General features: G+C 37.8%; 1 protein-coding gene and 1 long non-coding RNA gene across 19 annotated transcripts in view; one reads left to right on the top strand and one right to left on the bottom strand.

Moving 5' to 3' along the window:
* Nucleotides 1–18,139, bottom strand: part of WNK1 (WNK lysine deficient protein kinase 1) — a 107,224-nt gene that overhangs the window by 58,155 nt on the left and 30,930 nt on the right. For all 18 annotated transcript variants that reach the window (XM_065035664.1, XM_065035735.1, XM_065035675.1 and 15 more), the window contains exons 2-4: nt 13,073–13,245; nt 7,678–7,898; nt 5,510–5,667 (exon numbers count right to left, since the gene is read on the bottom strand). In XM_065035664.1, coding sequence (XP_064891736.1) covers nt 5,510–5,667; nt 7,678–7,898; nt 13,073–13,245 — 552 coding nt within the window. The remainder of the gene's footprint in view (nt 1–5,509; nt 5,668–7,677; nt 7,899–13,072; nt 13,246–18,139) is intronic.
* LOC135575854 (uncharacterized) lies at nt 221–4,727 on the top strand. The gene is made up of 3 exons (XR_010467219.1): nt 221–351; nt 3,809–3,863; nt 4,560–4,727. It is a non-coding gene; the product is annotated as an uncharacterized LOC135575854 (long non-coding RNA).

Genomic DNA, 18,139 nt, shown 5'->3' with positions numbered 1-18,139 from the left:
AGTGAGCCTCAGTTCCCACCAGTTTGGGAAAACGGGTTTTTAAACTAGATAGATACTGCCTGGTCAGGTTACTCATTATGTACCTTGTTCCCTCAGGCCTTTTTTTAAGCTCTGTAGAACAGAGAAGAAAAATGTTGTGCCTGTTCTGTGGAACATTTTAGTACAGAACTTTTTTTTTTTTAAGTCAAAATGCCTTTTTTTTCCTTCTCATCTGAAAGTCGTCTCAGAAGGCAGGCATCTATTTACAGAGAAGAGATTGGACTTTTGGGGAAAGCGCAAAGCTTCACTTTGTCAAAGTAAGCGTGAAGAAAATTAAGTACAGAGCACAACTCCATCAGGGGAACTTAAAAGGTAAGTTTTATATAAAGGGAGGGCATGAGAAAGAAAAGGGAGTTTTCTGCTTGTACTCAAGATAGATCAGCACATTTGAAACTGAGGATGGCCTTATTAACCTTTCTTGCAATGAACTGTTTAGGTTTTTATGTTAATGGTAGATATGCAAGAATGATACAAATCTGTATAAACCCTTTGTCTTTTTACTAGTCCTGGGACTAGTCAATTACGTAGAAAATTTAAGATGCCAGACATCCAAGTATTAGAGGTTCAATAATCAGTACCTCTACATCCTTATAAAAATAACCTCTGTGCTACAAAAAGAAAGCTCAAAGAAAATACAGCATAAAAAGTAATATATTACAAAAGGTCTGCACTACATCTGTAAATGGTGACTGCAATGTGAGCAAGGAAAAAACCTCACTAGCTTGTGAAGCAACTGTGCAGGTTACATCAGTCTCACCAGAGGGTGAGACAAAGCAGCTGAAGCTACTGCAGTTATGGCTTCATGGCACTGCTTCTCAAACAGACTAAATTAAGAAATCATACTTAAGATATCTGTTCTATAAATATCTCTGTTTTCATTTAGATGCACACGCAGCCCATTTCAAATATCTCGTGACAAACTGTTTAATTGAAATATGCATGGAACGGGTCAAAGAAAGAATACTAGTCTCCAGAAAAGAACCAAGTCAGACAGGGAAACCTTCCCAAATTATACCAAGATATTAAAATTCCCTTTTTTTGTGCAAGTGAGTATGTAACAGAAGTAAGTATCTTGATTACGTTCTGTATTGAAACTGCTTGTATTACTTTGATTTGGTGCAGAATTAAAAAGGGAAAGAAAAAAAAAAAAGAGGGAGGATAACCCATTATCTAATCTAGTAGTACATCATGAAGACAGTTGTGTCTGCACAAGAGGGCAGAGGAAGGAGATAGAAGAAACACACAAACAAAAAAATTCATCATAGTAGCAGGCAAGACTACCTTAGTAGTGCAGTTTATTTTCAATTCATTACAGGCTTAGATGGCTTTTTTCTGATGCCAAATAGGCAGTAAAGTGTTCACTGTATGCATTCAGTCCATGATGAAACATACTGCTTAAACCTCAGAAGATGTTTTGTTTCCTCCCCTGCCCAATAAGGTAAAAACCCCAGGAGTTGTTTTCTTTATTTATTTATTTAAGTACTAACTACTGCTTTATTTGGAATAATTTCCAAAGGACAGCAAAGGATAGCTTCACTGAAGAATACAGTTTTTTGAGACAAAATTTCAACATTATGATTTAATTAAAACAAAGAGGAAGGCTCAGCTCCTTTATGCTTGAGTGACAAGACATGCAGATCTCATTTTTCATTCTAAAGAAACTGCTAGCAAAAGGGTCAGAACTGAGTATGCTACAGGGTACAAGTACAGCGGCCACAATTCCATGTCAAACTCCTGCTAACTTCCCTACCAGAACTGTAAAAGAAAGTACAGCATAACACTTTGAGCCCTACTAATTGCAGACAGTTGTTTTTTTTTTAAGCTAGGCATTTACCCAGAATCTTCTACTGAAAGATGAATTCTTCTAGTTAAAGTGAGACAGAAAACCAATTTAATTGCACTTCTGTTTCTTGGGCCAGGGAAGATGGGGGAACTTCACTCCAGCACTGCTTTAAGGAAAAACAGGAGCTTCCCAGGGAGACACCATGGGTGTCCAACTCATTTTCACTGGGGGGCCCATGTCAGCCTCGTTGTTGCCTTCAAAGGGTCAAATGTCATTTTGTGTCTTAAAATGTCCATTTTATGTCCTAAAATTACATTTTATGTCCTAAAAATGATATTCGTCCCTTTGAAGGCAACCGTGAGGCTGACATGGGTCCCCCAGTGAAAATGAGTTGGACACCCCAATGTAGACCATACAGGCAAGCATCTTTTGAACAGCAGACTCACACAGCAGCGCTGTTATCCAAGATATGAAGCAACAATAACTGCCAGAAAATGTCTCAAGTCTAGGAGGAACTTCAGCCTTTACATCTGATATCTAGATCTTTGCTTACATAACTATATTTAATCAGAAAACTGCTTCCAACCGTGAGGGGAGACTGAACAGAAGAGGTAGAACACATAACCAAGCACTCCAGGCAATCCCGGCAAACACCCCCATCCAACACGGCAGCATCTGGGCATCAGCTCCAGCGAATCTTATCACAAAAGGTGTAAGGTCAAAACACAGTGCACCTGAAGACCATCCTCGAAAAGATACCAATGTACAGCTAAAATGGGAGAAAAGAATGCATGCTGATAGTAGCAAGTCCGGAACTGAGAGGACAACCTGGGCATTAAGGCACTTTTTACAAGTTTGTCCTAAGCGACAGCAAGGATTTAAGCTAACAGAGCAACTCTGCCTTTTAGTAAGCCAAATAGTTACTGCAAAGGTGGTGAGGGAAATCAATTAATTTAAATACATATCACGTGCACACTTTGACCTTATTGCCTTTGAGGTTTCAGCAGTTTTAAAGTTCGCACATGGCATGGTCTTTCCTGACTGTCAATAGCAGACTATTATTATTGTCCTTCATTCTGATCTCTGTGTATGCATTTAGTTAAAATAATCCTTTCATTTAAGGCACAGCAGGACTACAGCTGCTATTTCAAAATATTCCTAAACATGCCTAGGAAAGTAGCAAACTAAGAGGCTGAAATGAAAATGTTAAACATCTTCCACAGAGTACACTCACCCTCCAACATACATTAGAAGGGTTGTTAAGTACTGTTGCATACATCTGCACATGAAGTTTTCCAACTCCACTCTGTTTTTGATGGTTCACACACTGTTCTTTTAAGCACTAAATTTCTCAACTGGTTCACCCCTCACCCACAACTCCAGATATTGTCTAAAATTCTGAAGTCTCCTTTGAAATTAAAGAAAATCTTTTCTTTAAAAGGGATCAAAGGACAAGTGCAGAAAAATAATATGGCTCTTTTTCATATTGGTTCACAGAGTGCTAAAAACAATACTGAGGGTAATTTATTTCACTTTCATAACAAGGTTCTGCTTTCCATAGGATTGAAGAAACACAGAATTCTCCATTATCAATAAAGACAGGTTTCGTGGTTTATTTCCAAATAATCTTTTTTTTCATTGAAAGCCTTCTTCAAAAGCTATTCAAGTTTTTGCTTGTGGTTGGTTTTGTTTTGTTTTTTGAATAAACTGCTTTGCAACTACAATGAAATAAACAAACCCAAATATACCAAAGCCTTTCATTCTCTGCCTAGAGGCAGAAGATGTACATTTAATTTACCTTTCTGTCCTTTGCTCCTTCTGAAAGAAAAGATTCCCTTGACTCCATATTGAAGTATATTTTGGAGCTCTTAAGCAGCAGAAAAAAAAAATAATCAACAATTAAATTCAATCTGTGAGCCATTAGCAGCAGAGTAGAAGGAGGTATTGGACAGACTGGAAAATTAACGGTGTTTCTCATCCACTTAGAAGTTGAACAGTTGAACAATGAGGAGAAAGAAGCATCAAGTGCAAAAAAGAAGCGGTAAGCTGAACCTCTAGATAAGTTTGTCTGCTACAAGCCCCTACAAGGCTTTCCAATTGCTAAGTACTTCACAGATCAGGAAAAAGACATCTCTTTAAAACCTGGGGACTTCCAAGCCTGAGATCGACTCAAAAGCCGATTCTCACCATGGCCCAGTTCCTAGCACTTTTTAAGGAACAAGCAAGGCAGCTACATCAGGTATCTGTTCTGAGAATAAGTGCCCACCCAAATTATGCTGCTTTGGCTCTGGCCAAGACACACACCTAAACACTGCAAAACACATCAAGACTGTTTTGGTAAGATACTTAGTTTTCTTTCACTGATCCAAATAGCTTGCAGATCAGATTATGCTTTAAGCGGAATAAAGGCTACACTTTACCCTTGTTTTGCCTCTCTATTTAGAAAATTACAGATAAGTCCACCAACACACACAAAAAAAAGATGCTGTGTGTATATACATGTATATAAACTTACTCTAACACCTGCTCAAAAAACAAAATGGCAATTGATCCCTTCTTCCTCCCTCCTTCTGCACCTCTCCAATATACCCCTTCAAAAAAGGAATAGTATTTTATTTTACCAAACCTTCCTTCAGAATTTAAGACTGTTCCTTCCACATCTTTAAGTCAGTAATTTTACCTGCCTTTTATAGTGTGTGAAGCATCAGGAATAACAGAGCATTTTATTTTTCCAAAGCCAAGCAAGTTGTTTATTAAATCCTCAACATCTCCAAGATAATATACACAAAAAGATTAACAGGAATTCATTTGTCTACACTCACAGAAAGAGGTAAGATTTTTTCCCTCCCTTTGTACATCCGCACAGGCATTCTGAGAAATCCAATGCAAGTTTTTACTTCCCCAAGCAGCCACCTTACTATTCCTTCTGAATGCTTAGATCAGAAGTTTGAATGCCTGCAGTCTGGTTAACTGCAGTCTTCATGACACTGTTTTAGAGATCACAAAGTAAATCTGGCTACAGCCATTCTGAACATTTGTAGCACTAACGTTCTGCTGTGTTCAAGGTCTGTATGTTTCACTTCCTGTAGTCAAATGGGTAAACTCTTCTCAGCCTTACTTTATTTCACTCGCAATGCTTCCACCACCACCATCACATTTACAAGCACTTTCCAGGTGGAATAGCTTCTTGCTATTTATCAATTATTTCCACTGCATCATTATAAGAAGAGCACCTGATGCACAGTAGCTAAGGGCCATTTGGAATTCAGGAAACTATTAACTGAGGTAACAATTTATGATCTGCCTTGGCAGGCAGCTAAGCCAAAGTGCTGTAAGCTTGTGATCCACCTCTATTTCACAGAACAAAGTTACCAGCTCATCTTCCAAGACTGAAATAATTCCATCATCTCTCCAGTGGCTTAGAAAATAATCTGTTATTATTCTAATGTGTTCTGTTGTATGGGTTTAGTTTGTTTGTTTGCTTTTAAACTCTATGCAATACTTTCTATGTATGAACACATGCAAAATTTTATTTTCTTTCACATATACCTTTCCACCCACCACCCCAAAACCTCTTGTCAGCTTCTCTTTTTCCCCACACACACTTGTACCATACCATGCTACCAAGCTGGATTCCTTTGCTGCTAGTAGTAGTAGCTTTAGACTCAGTAGTGGGGAGGGACTTACACTGGTCACTCGACGGTAGATCTGCGCAGCATTTTGGCACTCAGAATAAGGATACTCAGACGTGGCCATCTCTAGCATACACATCCCAAAAGCATATACATCAACGGATTCATCATATTTCTCCTCATACATCTCAGGGGCCATGAACTCTGGGGTACCTTAAATTAAAAGAACGATTCAGACTCTAAATGTCTCAAAGCGAGCAGAGGCTGCTGGCGTTACTCACCGCAGGAGGAAGCGGATGGGCAGACCTGTGAGACAAGAGAAAGTGGAGGCAAAAAGAAGAGGAAGGAAACCCTTAGTCACTCTGTTGCATCAACATACTTGTGAGTCTTCCATTGCAAGGCCTTTATGAAATAAGAACGGCATGAAAGGATGGATGCAATTCCTGTTTTATGCGTGTTAGATAATATAAGTATCCAAACAGACTGGATTGGGCTGGAGTCAAATGGAAGAGAGAGGATAAGACGACGGGAAAACTGTAGACTAGCCATAGGCTGCAAACCAAATACTAAGAGGAGTTAAGACACTTACCTCTTCTCCTGTAAGAAAGGAAGTACATTAAACCGTTTTTTCAAAAATTACCCGACTGCCTTCTGCTGCAAAAGAAGTAGTATTGGTAAGAGCCCACAGCTAGTCTCTGACCTGGTGCTCTCCATCGTTTTGAAGAGAATAGTTCAGGAAAGGCCTTGCAGTGAAACACTCTCTTGTTACAAATGTCAATCTTTGTGAAAAAAAGGATAAAAAGTAATTTTCTGCAAAGGCCACTCACCAGAGCCCTTTTCTTCATATACTTACCTTCCCACCTGCAGTAATTTATAGGCCTACTGCAGATACAGGCATTAGTGAGGGACATCCTACAGTCAAAAATACTCAGAAATACAGAGAGATTGAGTTACAGGCATAGAGCGTGAGATTCAACAAGTCCCATTTAAATAGTGTGCAGAAAATTATTGCCCAGTGAAGCATCACAGCGTCCCCTCTGCAAGCAAAGGGATTGTCATTGTATGATCAGATTTACTTTAAGCCAGAGATGCAAGTTTGCTTTTGTAAATTTAAGCATAGAATTATTTCCTGCAGACACCAGATTCAAGTCAGTTTACAAATCATTCTATAGCCACATTGCTTGTTTTCACCATGCTTAACCAAAAAGGAGGATGTAATTGCAGCCATTTATCCAAAGGCTAACTGATAACAGATAGCTAGATATGAAGTAGTAATTTTCCAATTATAAATGTGAGGATAAGGCAAGTATGCTTAAGAAAATATATTTTTTGATACTGTAACTTTTCTTTCCTATCAATACTTTGACCTGGTGAAAAAGCAGGAAATATTTCAGCGACAGCTTGCAAGACAATTTACAGGTATGAATTGATCCCATCTAAGAATCTAGTATAGGACTGTTGAGTAATACTGCATTTTAGCAAGCTCTAAATGCTGAGAGTGAGAGCAACTTCATTCCCTGCCTATTCACAAAGCTGATAAAACCAATTCTTTAAAGAATTCACAAGAAAGACTACAGTACTTCTATCAAACCAATTTCTCAAAAGGGTTATTACTGGATACATAAGAACAGAGCAAGTATAAAGGCAATACTTCCCCAGTGCATCCTCCTAACTTACATAAATCCACCTTCTACGGACTCCCTAAGTAAGGCATTATACCACAGTCTCACTGTGACATAAAATACACCTATCAACTTTGATATACCTTAGTTTCTGATTACTCAAAGAGATTTAATATTAAACCCTGGTGACAATTAAAAAAATTGGATGTATAAATTAATGTTAGACTAAATATCAAAATGTTGTTTGGTCACCAAAATGTATTTGTAAATTCCTTAAGGCATTGTATTAAAGCTGAGATTTATATGTAGTCAAGAGTGGTTTTATCAACCATGTTGCACTAGATCATTGGGCAGGGCAATGAATCTATATTCCAGAATACTTGATATTAACATACAAATACAAAAAGCACAACCAAAATTTCAATATGTAATCTCATCAGGAACACAGAATGACCTCAAGAGCCAAGAAACAAAGCCCACGCATTTTTCAGGCTTTGAACCATGTACCTTTGAAATCATATTTTTAAGGAAAGCTCTTACAAGACTCAAGTTTCCAAATAGGTAGACTGGTTCACCAGCCTCCAAAACAGGAGAGGCTTACCTATCACACTTTTGGCAAAAGAAGCTCGTTTCAGGGTTGCCAGCCCGAGGTCTCCAATCTTGACTGATCCAGTGGGGCCAGTAATGAAGATGTTGTCGCATTTTAAGTCTCTATGAATAATGGGAGGAGTGCGCGTGTGTAGAAATTGTAAGCCTTTCAGTATCTGACGGCACCAGCTTCGCAGTACTTTAATTTTCATCACTTTAAATCTTTTCAAATACCTAATGAAAAAAGTTACAGTAGGTTAAACAGATTCTGCTAACAAGTAGTAGATTATACTGTATCAGTTACTGCTCTGAAGTGTCACGATTGGGACGGACAAACGACATAGACAAAGTTCTTCTTACGTACAAGCAGCAGTCTCCATTTATTGACGGAAACACTTTTTTATATAGTCTTTACCAGTTCATGTGTCTTTTTGCTATTGGTTACAGGTTGCAATAGTAACATATCATTGACTAATTCTGCTAACATCAATGTTACTCTTTCACTCCCTTCTTTCCCATGGGTACACCTTAATATATCCAGATACTCCTTTACTCCCATCTTTCTCGCAGACAGGCCTTAATATCTTCAAGGCTAATTTCTGTTCCCATACTCTCTGTCAGGGAATCCATGGACCTGCCGTAGTTTCCCACACTGAAGTAAGAAAGCAATAAAGAGATGCACAAATTTCAACTTCACTTTCTATTGAAAAATCTACATGGGCATTTCAAGACTTCAGAGGAGCTGAAGATTATTTCCCTTCCCAAAACTTAAGCTCCCCTACTCAGAATTTCTACCCTTTTTCTTCTAGCCAGGACACCATAGTGCTGGAAGATAAAAGTGAAATGCTTGACCTACAGCTAATTCATTTGTATACAAAGTCACTCTATGGTAATTAGGCAGTTGCCTTGCTTTCAAGGCACCACTTCCCTGAAAAAAAGAATTAAAAACTGATGTAATACAACTATTCTTTATCTATTCATTTAAGAGGGTTTTTTTCTTACATACCTTTATTCTGAAACTGCTTAAACAGTTATAACCTTTCTGCTGATTAAATATGACTGTGTGGGAAAGTGGGGCACCAATGCCCAAATGCTAATAACAACCAAATAGAGTTGTTGCAAACCATGCAAGAGCTCTGAAGTTGTTACACCGTAGTTTATCAATATCAGTCGAAGCACTCTGGTCAAGGATTCCAGGTTACACTTTAAACCTGCTTCAAATTCACTTGTTGAGTTGCCAAGCAAATTAGAAATTCCTAGAGATCCCTTCCCTGGTGCCAGATGGGGTTCCATGACCTCAGTATGACTGGTTACTACTCACTACTTTGAAAGTATGGATAGATATGGATGGGACATGGAAATCTTTAAAAAGGCTCTGTCAGATAATTGACATGTGAGAGTTCATACATAAGGTCAGTATCCCTCTGCAGGTAGAATATGACCCAACCTTAATTGTTCTAACATTGCCTCTTTTTAAAAATCCCACGTCAGAAGAGTCAAATTTCATACCAAAAATATTTTCCAATGGTTATGACCTAAGACTACAATCTTATTCTACTCCTTAACTTCAACAGATTAGAGATACCACAAGATGAATAACCTATGGCAGTATTCTAGGGCTTTCTGGCAGTGTATTCTCACAACCCCTCTTTGGGTAAAACAATTTTAAGTGAAGAGCTGTTTTCTTCCTCCTTTTGAAAAAGTATGGGCTGGAATACATTTGGAGAAAAGAACTAGCATGTGCGTAGGGCAGGGACTTTATCCAATGTTACTCAAAGACCAGTTTCACGCTACCGCAAGACTGGTAGTAAATTCTGTGACCAGCATGGAGTCTAGCAGCCACAGTCTTAAAATAAAACCAAGTCATGTTCAATTATTCTGTGGTAGTGTTCAGTCTCTTCTGCATATCCATTTAATCAGGACAAAAAGTCTCGACAAAATCACTTGAATGAACACCAAAATAAAAATGCAGTATATTAATCCCTTTTACTTTAATTTCTCCGGTTCAAAAGAAGATCTGGAAAAATCAAGCTGCTGACAATAATCCTGCTGTGAAAACAGATCTGCAAAGGCAATCAGGACCCAGCTCCAGAAGGAAATCCAGTCTCAAAAAAGAATGTAAAGACAGGCATGGAAAAAGCCGAGGAAGGAGACAAACTGAAGGAGGTTCTGGATCACATCAGCTACCACTTGAATTCTTGCTATTGACACAAACCTCATTCATCTCTCTTGAGCCTGTTCCAAAGATCACATGGTAGGGGCACTTCAGTTCAGCATCTGGAATCCCTAATTACATTCTTGGTTTCAAATATGCTAGTCTACTGCCAGCTTCTCACTGTTAAAGGACCTGTGTCCAACCCTCATCCAGCATCCTGCAGTGTTGCTGTCGTTTTTCCATAACACTGTCATGAACTAAGTCACATGTCACTTAAGGCAGAAAACACTTTAAAATGGAAACATATATAAATATATAAAAATACAGACAGGCCTACTAGCCAGTATGTTTCCAATATTCCTATTATGATATGATAACTCAGGCTTGAAGAGATGTCAGGAGGGTTTCTAGTCTAAGCTTCTGCTCAAAGTAGGGTCAGCCGTGGTTACTCTGGGATGTAGCCAACCAAGTTTCTAATATCTCCAAGGATGGAGCCTGCATGATGTCCTTAGAGAGCCCATTCCACTGCATGACTGTCACCACTGAAACAGCTTCTCTTTGTATCAGTCTGAACCTCTTATTTCAATTTATCCCTATTGTTTCCAATCCTCCTACTATGCACCACTGTGAAGAGCCTGACTCAATCCCTCATATGCCCTGCAAGGCTGCTGTTCAGTCTGCCCCAAAGGATCCTCTTCTTCAGGATGACCGAGCCAAGCTCCCTCAGTTTTTCCTCACAGAACAGGTATGCCAGCCCCTCCCTGAACTTGCTCCTGCTTAATCACTGTCTTTCTTGCATATTTTATGGGGTAGTATTCAATTTAAAAAAAAGATAGCTACTTGACATTGCACAGAATAAAAGCAAAGATGAGAAGACAAAGCTTTCTTAATAATAAGCTTCAATGAATAGAGAGAAACAGGAACTAGAGTTTGGCTTTCTGTCTCAAGGTTTGCTGAGGTTTTTTCAAGCAGAAGGCTGCTGACCTATAGCATCTCAGCCCAAGGAGCTACAGGAAACCGTCCTAAGTTGGTAGAGGTTGTTAGGAAGCTATGTGCCCTACCAGACAGCTGACACATTTATTTAATGTGGATCAGGAACACACTACAACAGCCTCAGACAAAAGTAGTGGCCAAAACCCAGGTCAGATTAAAAATTGCTGTCTTCATAAACACTATAATTAAAATAGACAACTTTTTTTTTTCCCCAGATATTTTAATTCCATAATAGCATACAATATCACAAAGCAGTTGAAATATTTACAACAATCGAGTAGCAAAACCTTTCCACTGGTATGCAAAAGTTCAGGAACTTCTCTTCGTGCAAAATTAGAAATTTGCCCTGACAGCATTTGAAAAGAATGAAGCCACAAAATTTTAATATTATTCGTGTGTGTATCTAAATGTATACAAATACTAAAAAAAAAAAAAAAAAAAAAAAAGGAACATTTTCTTTAAGATATCACCATGCTTTTCTTCTGTTCACTTTTTACATCAAGTGACAACAATGTCTGTGTCCCAAATCTCAAAATTAGGAACGTATCACTTATATTAAATGCAGATAATGTAAGCATACTGAAAAAAGATATGAAAGCAACAGCCAAATATTATAAGCAAACTAGTGTGCAGTGTAAATCTAGGAATATGACACAGGTATGTTAAGTATTTAATTATATTAAATTTAGCACATCAGAAATTTCCCATGTGGTTTACCTAACAAACCTCAAGTGAAGTGGACAAGAATAAACTAAATCACAATTATAACACAAACTATACAATGGTGGGGAAAAAAGCCACCCAGGAGTCCACTGCTTTGAAAAAAAAAAAAAAAAAAAAAAAAAAAAATCTTCTGTTAGTTCTCTCTAAACAAAAAGACCTTCACACTTCACAGTACAAAATAATCCCACAGCCAGCAAACCTGAGGTATTTCTTCCTACCAACACCCTACTTCATGATTGCCTGTTATTTCTATATCATCTTGCTTATGCTTCCACCTAACAAGCAATCCAAATAGGGGAGAAAGGAATAAGAAAGGGAGAAAAAAGTTAAATCTAACACTACATATTCTAGCATGAAATTAGGTAACTTTCTTTAAAGGCTTCTATACAGAGCTATAAAACCTTTACTTTGCTACTGCTCTGAAAAAAGCACATGAAACAACAGATCTATTATTTTAACTGAACTATCGACCTCAGAAAAGTCTTCCCTGAACACATGGCTAAAAAAAGTTGCAGCATCTTTAGCCCTCCAGGACTATTTCAAGAGATAAACACTTCCCTGTACATGCAGTCCAGACTCCCAAAGAGACATTTTTTCCTTCTTTAAGTATGTCCATTTGTGGCTATCAATAAGCATCATAAAAACATAAGACGTTCACAGGCTATTTTAACCAACTAGATTGCAAATTGTTTCCAGCTCCTACAGCCTGCTGACAAATTTAAGATTTGAATGCCTCTCCAAGACTTAAATAGGCACTGAATTAAGACAACAACCCACAAACCCTGAATTTCAAAAGCTGGCAGTTTTATTTTTGTAGATTAATGGTGACTGGATGCTCAAAAACCAGCTCACAGCTCTGCAAGTTTCGCCAGTGGAAGGCAAAGGCGTGATTTCACTGCAACTCCCCATAGGCTCCACATGCCACCAGAGGGCCCCCAAAGCAGTTGGATTTCTTGGTGTCTACTTTTTAACTCTGGCTTAAAAATAGACCTAGTTTCACACATCTACTTCACAGGTTGAAATAGCAGGCATCTGCAGACTTTCAGATTTTTGTTAGATACTACTTCACAAAGTTTCAGTTAAATAGATAGATGGTGGGTTTGGTTTGTTGTTTTTTTTTTGGTTTTTTTTTTTTTTTTTTTTTTTTTTTTTATTTTTATTTTTACTTTTTACATATTATTTGTACTGTAGTAACACTCAAAACCTTCCCAGTAAGGTGAACTAATACATGCTTTGAACTTTACAAACAAACTCTTGGTAACTGGAAGGCAGCTGGAGAGGATAATGAAAGATTCTGAGAAGTTAAAACAAGCTTTGTCTTCCTGAGCTCTCAAAATCTGAAAGTTTTCTGCATATTCCTACTAGGACATCACAAGGAAAAATCTGACAAGCTTGCAAACTTAAAGAATGTTCCACCATACTCTGTAGTGCTAATAAGACTCTCCTTAAACAGGAAGTCTGAAATATCATCTACTTCAAGCGCTCTGATTTTGTGCTAATGATTCTTACACAATTTGACATGCCTAAATTTACTTACGTTTTCAATGTTCCAGATGTCATGAGTTCCGTCACAAGAACAATACATTTTTTTCCTTTGACTGTAGACTCCCAGGAATCATAGAATCTGACAATATTGGGATGCTGAAGCCCTTTCAGCATCCCAGCTTCCTCTTTAAATCTTTGTCGCTCTGACTTGGACAGCTTCCGATCCTAATGAAAAAGAAAAGGTACGTTAGACAGCTTTGCTTTATTTCTTATTCAGAGAAGCAGCAACTTGAAAAACAGGTGGGTACAGTCAGTGAACAAGTAAATTAGCAGTTTTAAATGCCATTTTGTTTACAATTACCTTTAAATACTCTATTTAGAAGACATATTATCATCTTTTTAATCCTGTTTTTTCCTTACAATCTGACTGCTCTAAGGGGTAAGAACAGAGTCTGTAGATTATCTCCTCTTCCTGTTTTCTCTTTCCCTACTCTAAAGTCACTGCCTGACTTGAGGTGCAAGGGGCACAATCTCCTCAAATACTGAAGTGTCCAAGAGCAGACAAAATTGGGTCATTTAAAAGCTTCTCTCTCAGGCTGTACAAAACAATAATCTTTAGTTATTCCTCTGTGTATAATATCCAGACTCCTGGTAATAGATTGGATTAGCCCTCCATATAGGGACTAGACCATCAAACCTCTCTAACATATAATATGTATGTACAACCACAGAAGAACAAGAGAACAAGTCAGATTTTCTTTGATTAAAAGCATGACCTCATGATTGAGCAAGTTTCCTGTAATCTAGCATCAAGGACAACAAAAACATAACTCACACTAGAGACAGAAAGCAATCTTTTGGCCAGGGACAGATCATGAAGAAGCATTCCTGGAAAATACTGCTGTATTACCTACCAAAAACTGGCTATCGAATATCATCAGGACTCTGAACAGCTATTACCAGAATAAGCTGCGCATCTCAAGAGAAAACAGTCTCCTTGTGTCATTCAGTGCTGTAAACTTACCAATGCAGAAGCCGCGTTAGACAGACTGATCAACTGAGATAAATACACATATACAGCTTGTATTTAAAAAAAAAAAAAAAAAAAAGTCACAATTCAGGATACGCTTAAAGCCCAGAATTTTAGAATCATTGTTTCAGCAGTTATTTAGGAATAACCAGTGCCCTCTTTGTCAAATCTGAGTAATAATTTTAAGTCACTCCATTCCATATTTCCTTTTCAATTAAAAGGAGGTAGTAAAAAAATGCAGGGTTTACTTATACTGCTCACAACCTCCTATTAACCTCCAGGCAGTAATTCTTCCTCCTTTGTTTACAGGTAATGTGTTTTCTCAATACCAAACAGCATGCTAATATCTAAACCATCCTATATCCACTTAGACCATTAACTTTTTGTAAGAGGTTCACACAGTATCTCTGGGTATGGAAAAACTTCATTTCCAGATGAAGCTCCAGTTTTCAGAAGTTTAAAAGTCTTCAAGGTGAAAGTTTGAAAACAGGTTTGAAATTACCTCAGGGCTCAGTAGCTCATCAGTGTCTATGAATGTCAACCACATACATACATTTACAGTTGCTTAGGAAGATGCTAAATTCTTAAGTCTCACAAATTTAGCCTATAGACATCAAAAGCATTAAATCCTGCAACTATTTCCCTCTGCAGAAACTAGTGCTACCACCTCTTCTCACTCCTGCATAAGCAAACTTTCACAAATTTCAATATAACGTGTTTGCAGAAATACTCTGCAAACATTTCAGTATTCACATCTGCTTAGGTGTTGGAATTTTTTTTAATATGGAATCAACACTTTATTTGAGCTATCTCACACATCTAATAGCTTTCTTTTCATTACAATGACCAGGGCAGCACAAGTTTGTTCAAAACCAGTTAATCTTGACTGCTACTAACAGCTGATAGAGAAAAGCAGCGAGCTGCAATAGGTACATCAGTCAACAAGACCATCCACATATGCTTCCAAGAAACACTCAGTGCTTCAAGCAATACAAAATTGCAATAAAAATAATTCTTACAGTAAAATAAAGCAGAGTCTTTTCAGCCTCTGCACTTGATGCATATAATTCACATTTTAAAGTTACTGTATAGCTGTAAATACAATTATTATATATGGTAATTATAAAAACAAGGCTGCAACAATTACTTGTATGTCACTTAAATTTAGCTATGTAATATGAACATCTGCATTTGGTTTTGTCCAAAACCTGGATTTCAGATACATATTTGGACAAAATTTCCTTTATTTTGGGCATTCTAACAAGTTATCTACCATGAACACTACTAACCAGGTTGAGACTGCACTTGACATTAAATTCTCATCTTAGTCTATGTAAACCTAATCTCCCTTAAGGGTCTTACTCAGTGGTAAGTCTTCCCTACTACTGTACTACTAGCTCCAAATAGAAACTTAGAAGTGGTAATCACTCTTATCAATGAACAGGCATGCATATTTTGACTCATTTCTCTTTCTGGTCACATCAATGGTAGCATCATGTTCCTGCAAACATATCTGTGACATTTAAAACAGACACTCAGCACTTCAGTGCTGGCATTAAAAAAAATCCCAAGACAGTGACAATATACTAACTAAGTAATTCAACACTGCTTTGAAAGTCACAGTGCCCTAATGATCTGCAACAAGTTTGGGCACAAACACTAGCCAACAAATTTCAGCCAGGGAAGACAGCTATGTTTTTGCAACCAAGGAAACATCGCACCCTCCAGCAGCATACTGCAGCAGCAAAAGTGAACATTAAACAGAGCCATCAGAAAAAGACAGAGAGGCCACTTGTTTCATAAGACTAGCAATGCATACTACCTTTAACCGCCCTCATTTCCTTGGATACACAACCCATACACTCATCCATAACAGTTATTTAAATTTCTTTCCTTAAAGGAACACTAACACTAGGAAACAGAAAAGGATGAATATACTTCAAACAACCTTCATGTTCAAGAGAACACTGAGATCTCATGTACAATTACACCAACAAAATTAATCCGTATACCTAATGACTGGCTATACTCATACAAACTACAATCTAATGCAACCCGCAAATAGCCTACAGGCCAACACGCAATTTAAAAATTATACGTATACTTTCAAAACTCAAGTACTCCATACACCAGAACCTTAAAACAGTGAGACAGTAAGATATCCCAGACAGAGATGTACTAGAATAAAGCTCATCTCAACTACTACATTTTGACATCCTTTGAACTGTTAGTATGGACAAATGTGACTTCATGTTCTTTCTTGTACAGAGTGCAATTTAATCAGCTGCAGGTACTAAAACATTAAGATAAGAAGAAAAGAGAGCGCCATATGTAATTTGAGAGACTGAGAAATAGTGCTACCAGCCACATTATGTACGAATACTTGGGGAAGGGCAAGGGAATGAGAACATCTTGGTATCACATGAAATCCACACACAGCAGAGCTGTAGCAGAAAGAAAGAAGCCATCATCACTTACTGAGAATTTAAAAGAGCATTTTTCAAGAATTTGGGAAGAGGATAGCTTTCACAATCCTCTGTTATAAGTATATACTCCAAGAGACTCAAAGGCCCAGATGTGTCTTTTCAACAAGGCAGCTACTTGGGGCAATACTTGGAACCCACTGTGGTCATTGAGCTGGACTCTGCAGGAATGCAAGACCCTCAGCTCTATCTCCACCTCTAAAGAGGTTGCAAAAACATTTGTGGCATATCAACCAAAATAAGCACTCCATTTAATAAAGTTATCTTGAGGGTGAACCAAATAAGACTATCTTCTGAAGACTTTTTCCCGTAGCTCATAGTCTAAATAGGTATATGGTAGGATCATAGTATAGGTGGATCATTTAAGCATGTATTTGCTGTTTTCATCTGGAAGCAAAACAGAGGTTTCACAACTTAATGTTGCAGTATCACAAAGTATAAAATTAGTTAAACAAATGCAATATTTTATTTTATTTTTACATCAAACAGCCAGAAACTAAACGAAATACAAAGACACGTAAGTTGCCTTTGCATAAGCCACAGAAACTTGAACAACTTTATAAAGAAACCACTACTTTAAGAACCGTTAATAATATATGGGTTGATATCCTATCCTTCAAAGACCAATGTGTTTTGGAATTCCTACCAGTAAAATTTTAAAAAACAGTCTCCCTCCATCCTTCCCCAGTCTCTTTTTTTTTTTTTTTTACCATAATGAAACAACCTTAGACAAAGTTCTAAGTCTAGAAGTTAGCAAATCACATTCTTGTATCTTGGGTTAGCACGTGCTGAGCAGATATAGCCCAAATATTTAAAAATACACAAAGCTGTCAAAGTGTAGGAGAGCTTGCTGCCTAAAATGGATTTAACTATCCCATAAAATGGCCAGCATTGTTCTTCCTGAACTGATAGCTTCCCTGGAGGACTTGAGTGTCACATCCCAGTCACTAGGCTGCCCTTCCAACCAACTGAAACAGATGCATCAAGCCCACTCTGTTCATTTCATTCATGCCTTTCCACCTACATTAAATTGTTTTGACAAGCCAGGACAAACAGCAAGGCTTCCCAGCACGTGACCCATGGTTCTACAGTGCCAGGGGCCTGAACGGAGACAGGCAGCAAGTGAAGCAATTGTTCAGCTCAGAATGATTCAATAAGCTTTTCTTAGCTGTTTCCATTTATCCGTGTACTTCTCTGATTTCTTTTGGTCATGAACGAGTGATCGGTGGTGTTTACATTATTCAATGTAAAACAGGGATCTTGGTCATCATGATAAACCAGGTATATAGGTTTACTCTTTCACTAATGTACTTAAATTTACAGAAGCATGAATTACACACAGACCTTTTACTCCCTTTTTCTATCCCTGTACCCAGGTGCCTTATACAAATGCGAAAAACCCAACCCAAAACAACCGCCCACCACCAAGATTAAATATTGTACCAAGCCACAAAAGACAAAGCTCATCAGCAAAAATGCCTATGTTCCTTTGGTGATTTTTTTTCAGCCAAGGTTTAATATCCACTCAACATCCTTAAAGGAGAAAGAAAATGCATTTCTAGTACCTAAATTAATCTTAAATTTCAACTGGGTTGCCAACATAGCC

The sequence above is a fragment of the Columba livia genome, chromosome 1, assembly GCF_036013475.1.
Source record: "Columba livia isolate bColLiv1 breed racing homer chromosome 1, bColLiv1.pat.W.v2, whole genome shotgun sequence".
In the NCBI taxonomy this organism is placed as follows: Eukaryota; Metazoa; Chordata; class Aves; order Columbiformes; family Columbidae; genus Columba; species Columba livia.
The sequence above is the reverse complement of the archived record's forward strand: the minus strand, read 5'-3'. Positions and strand labels throughout refer to the sequence as shown.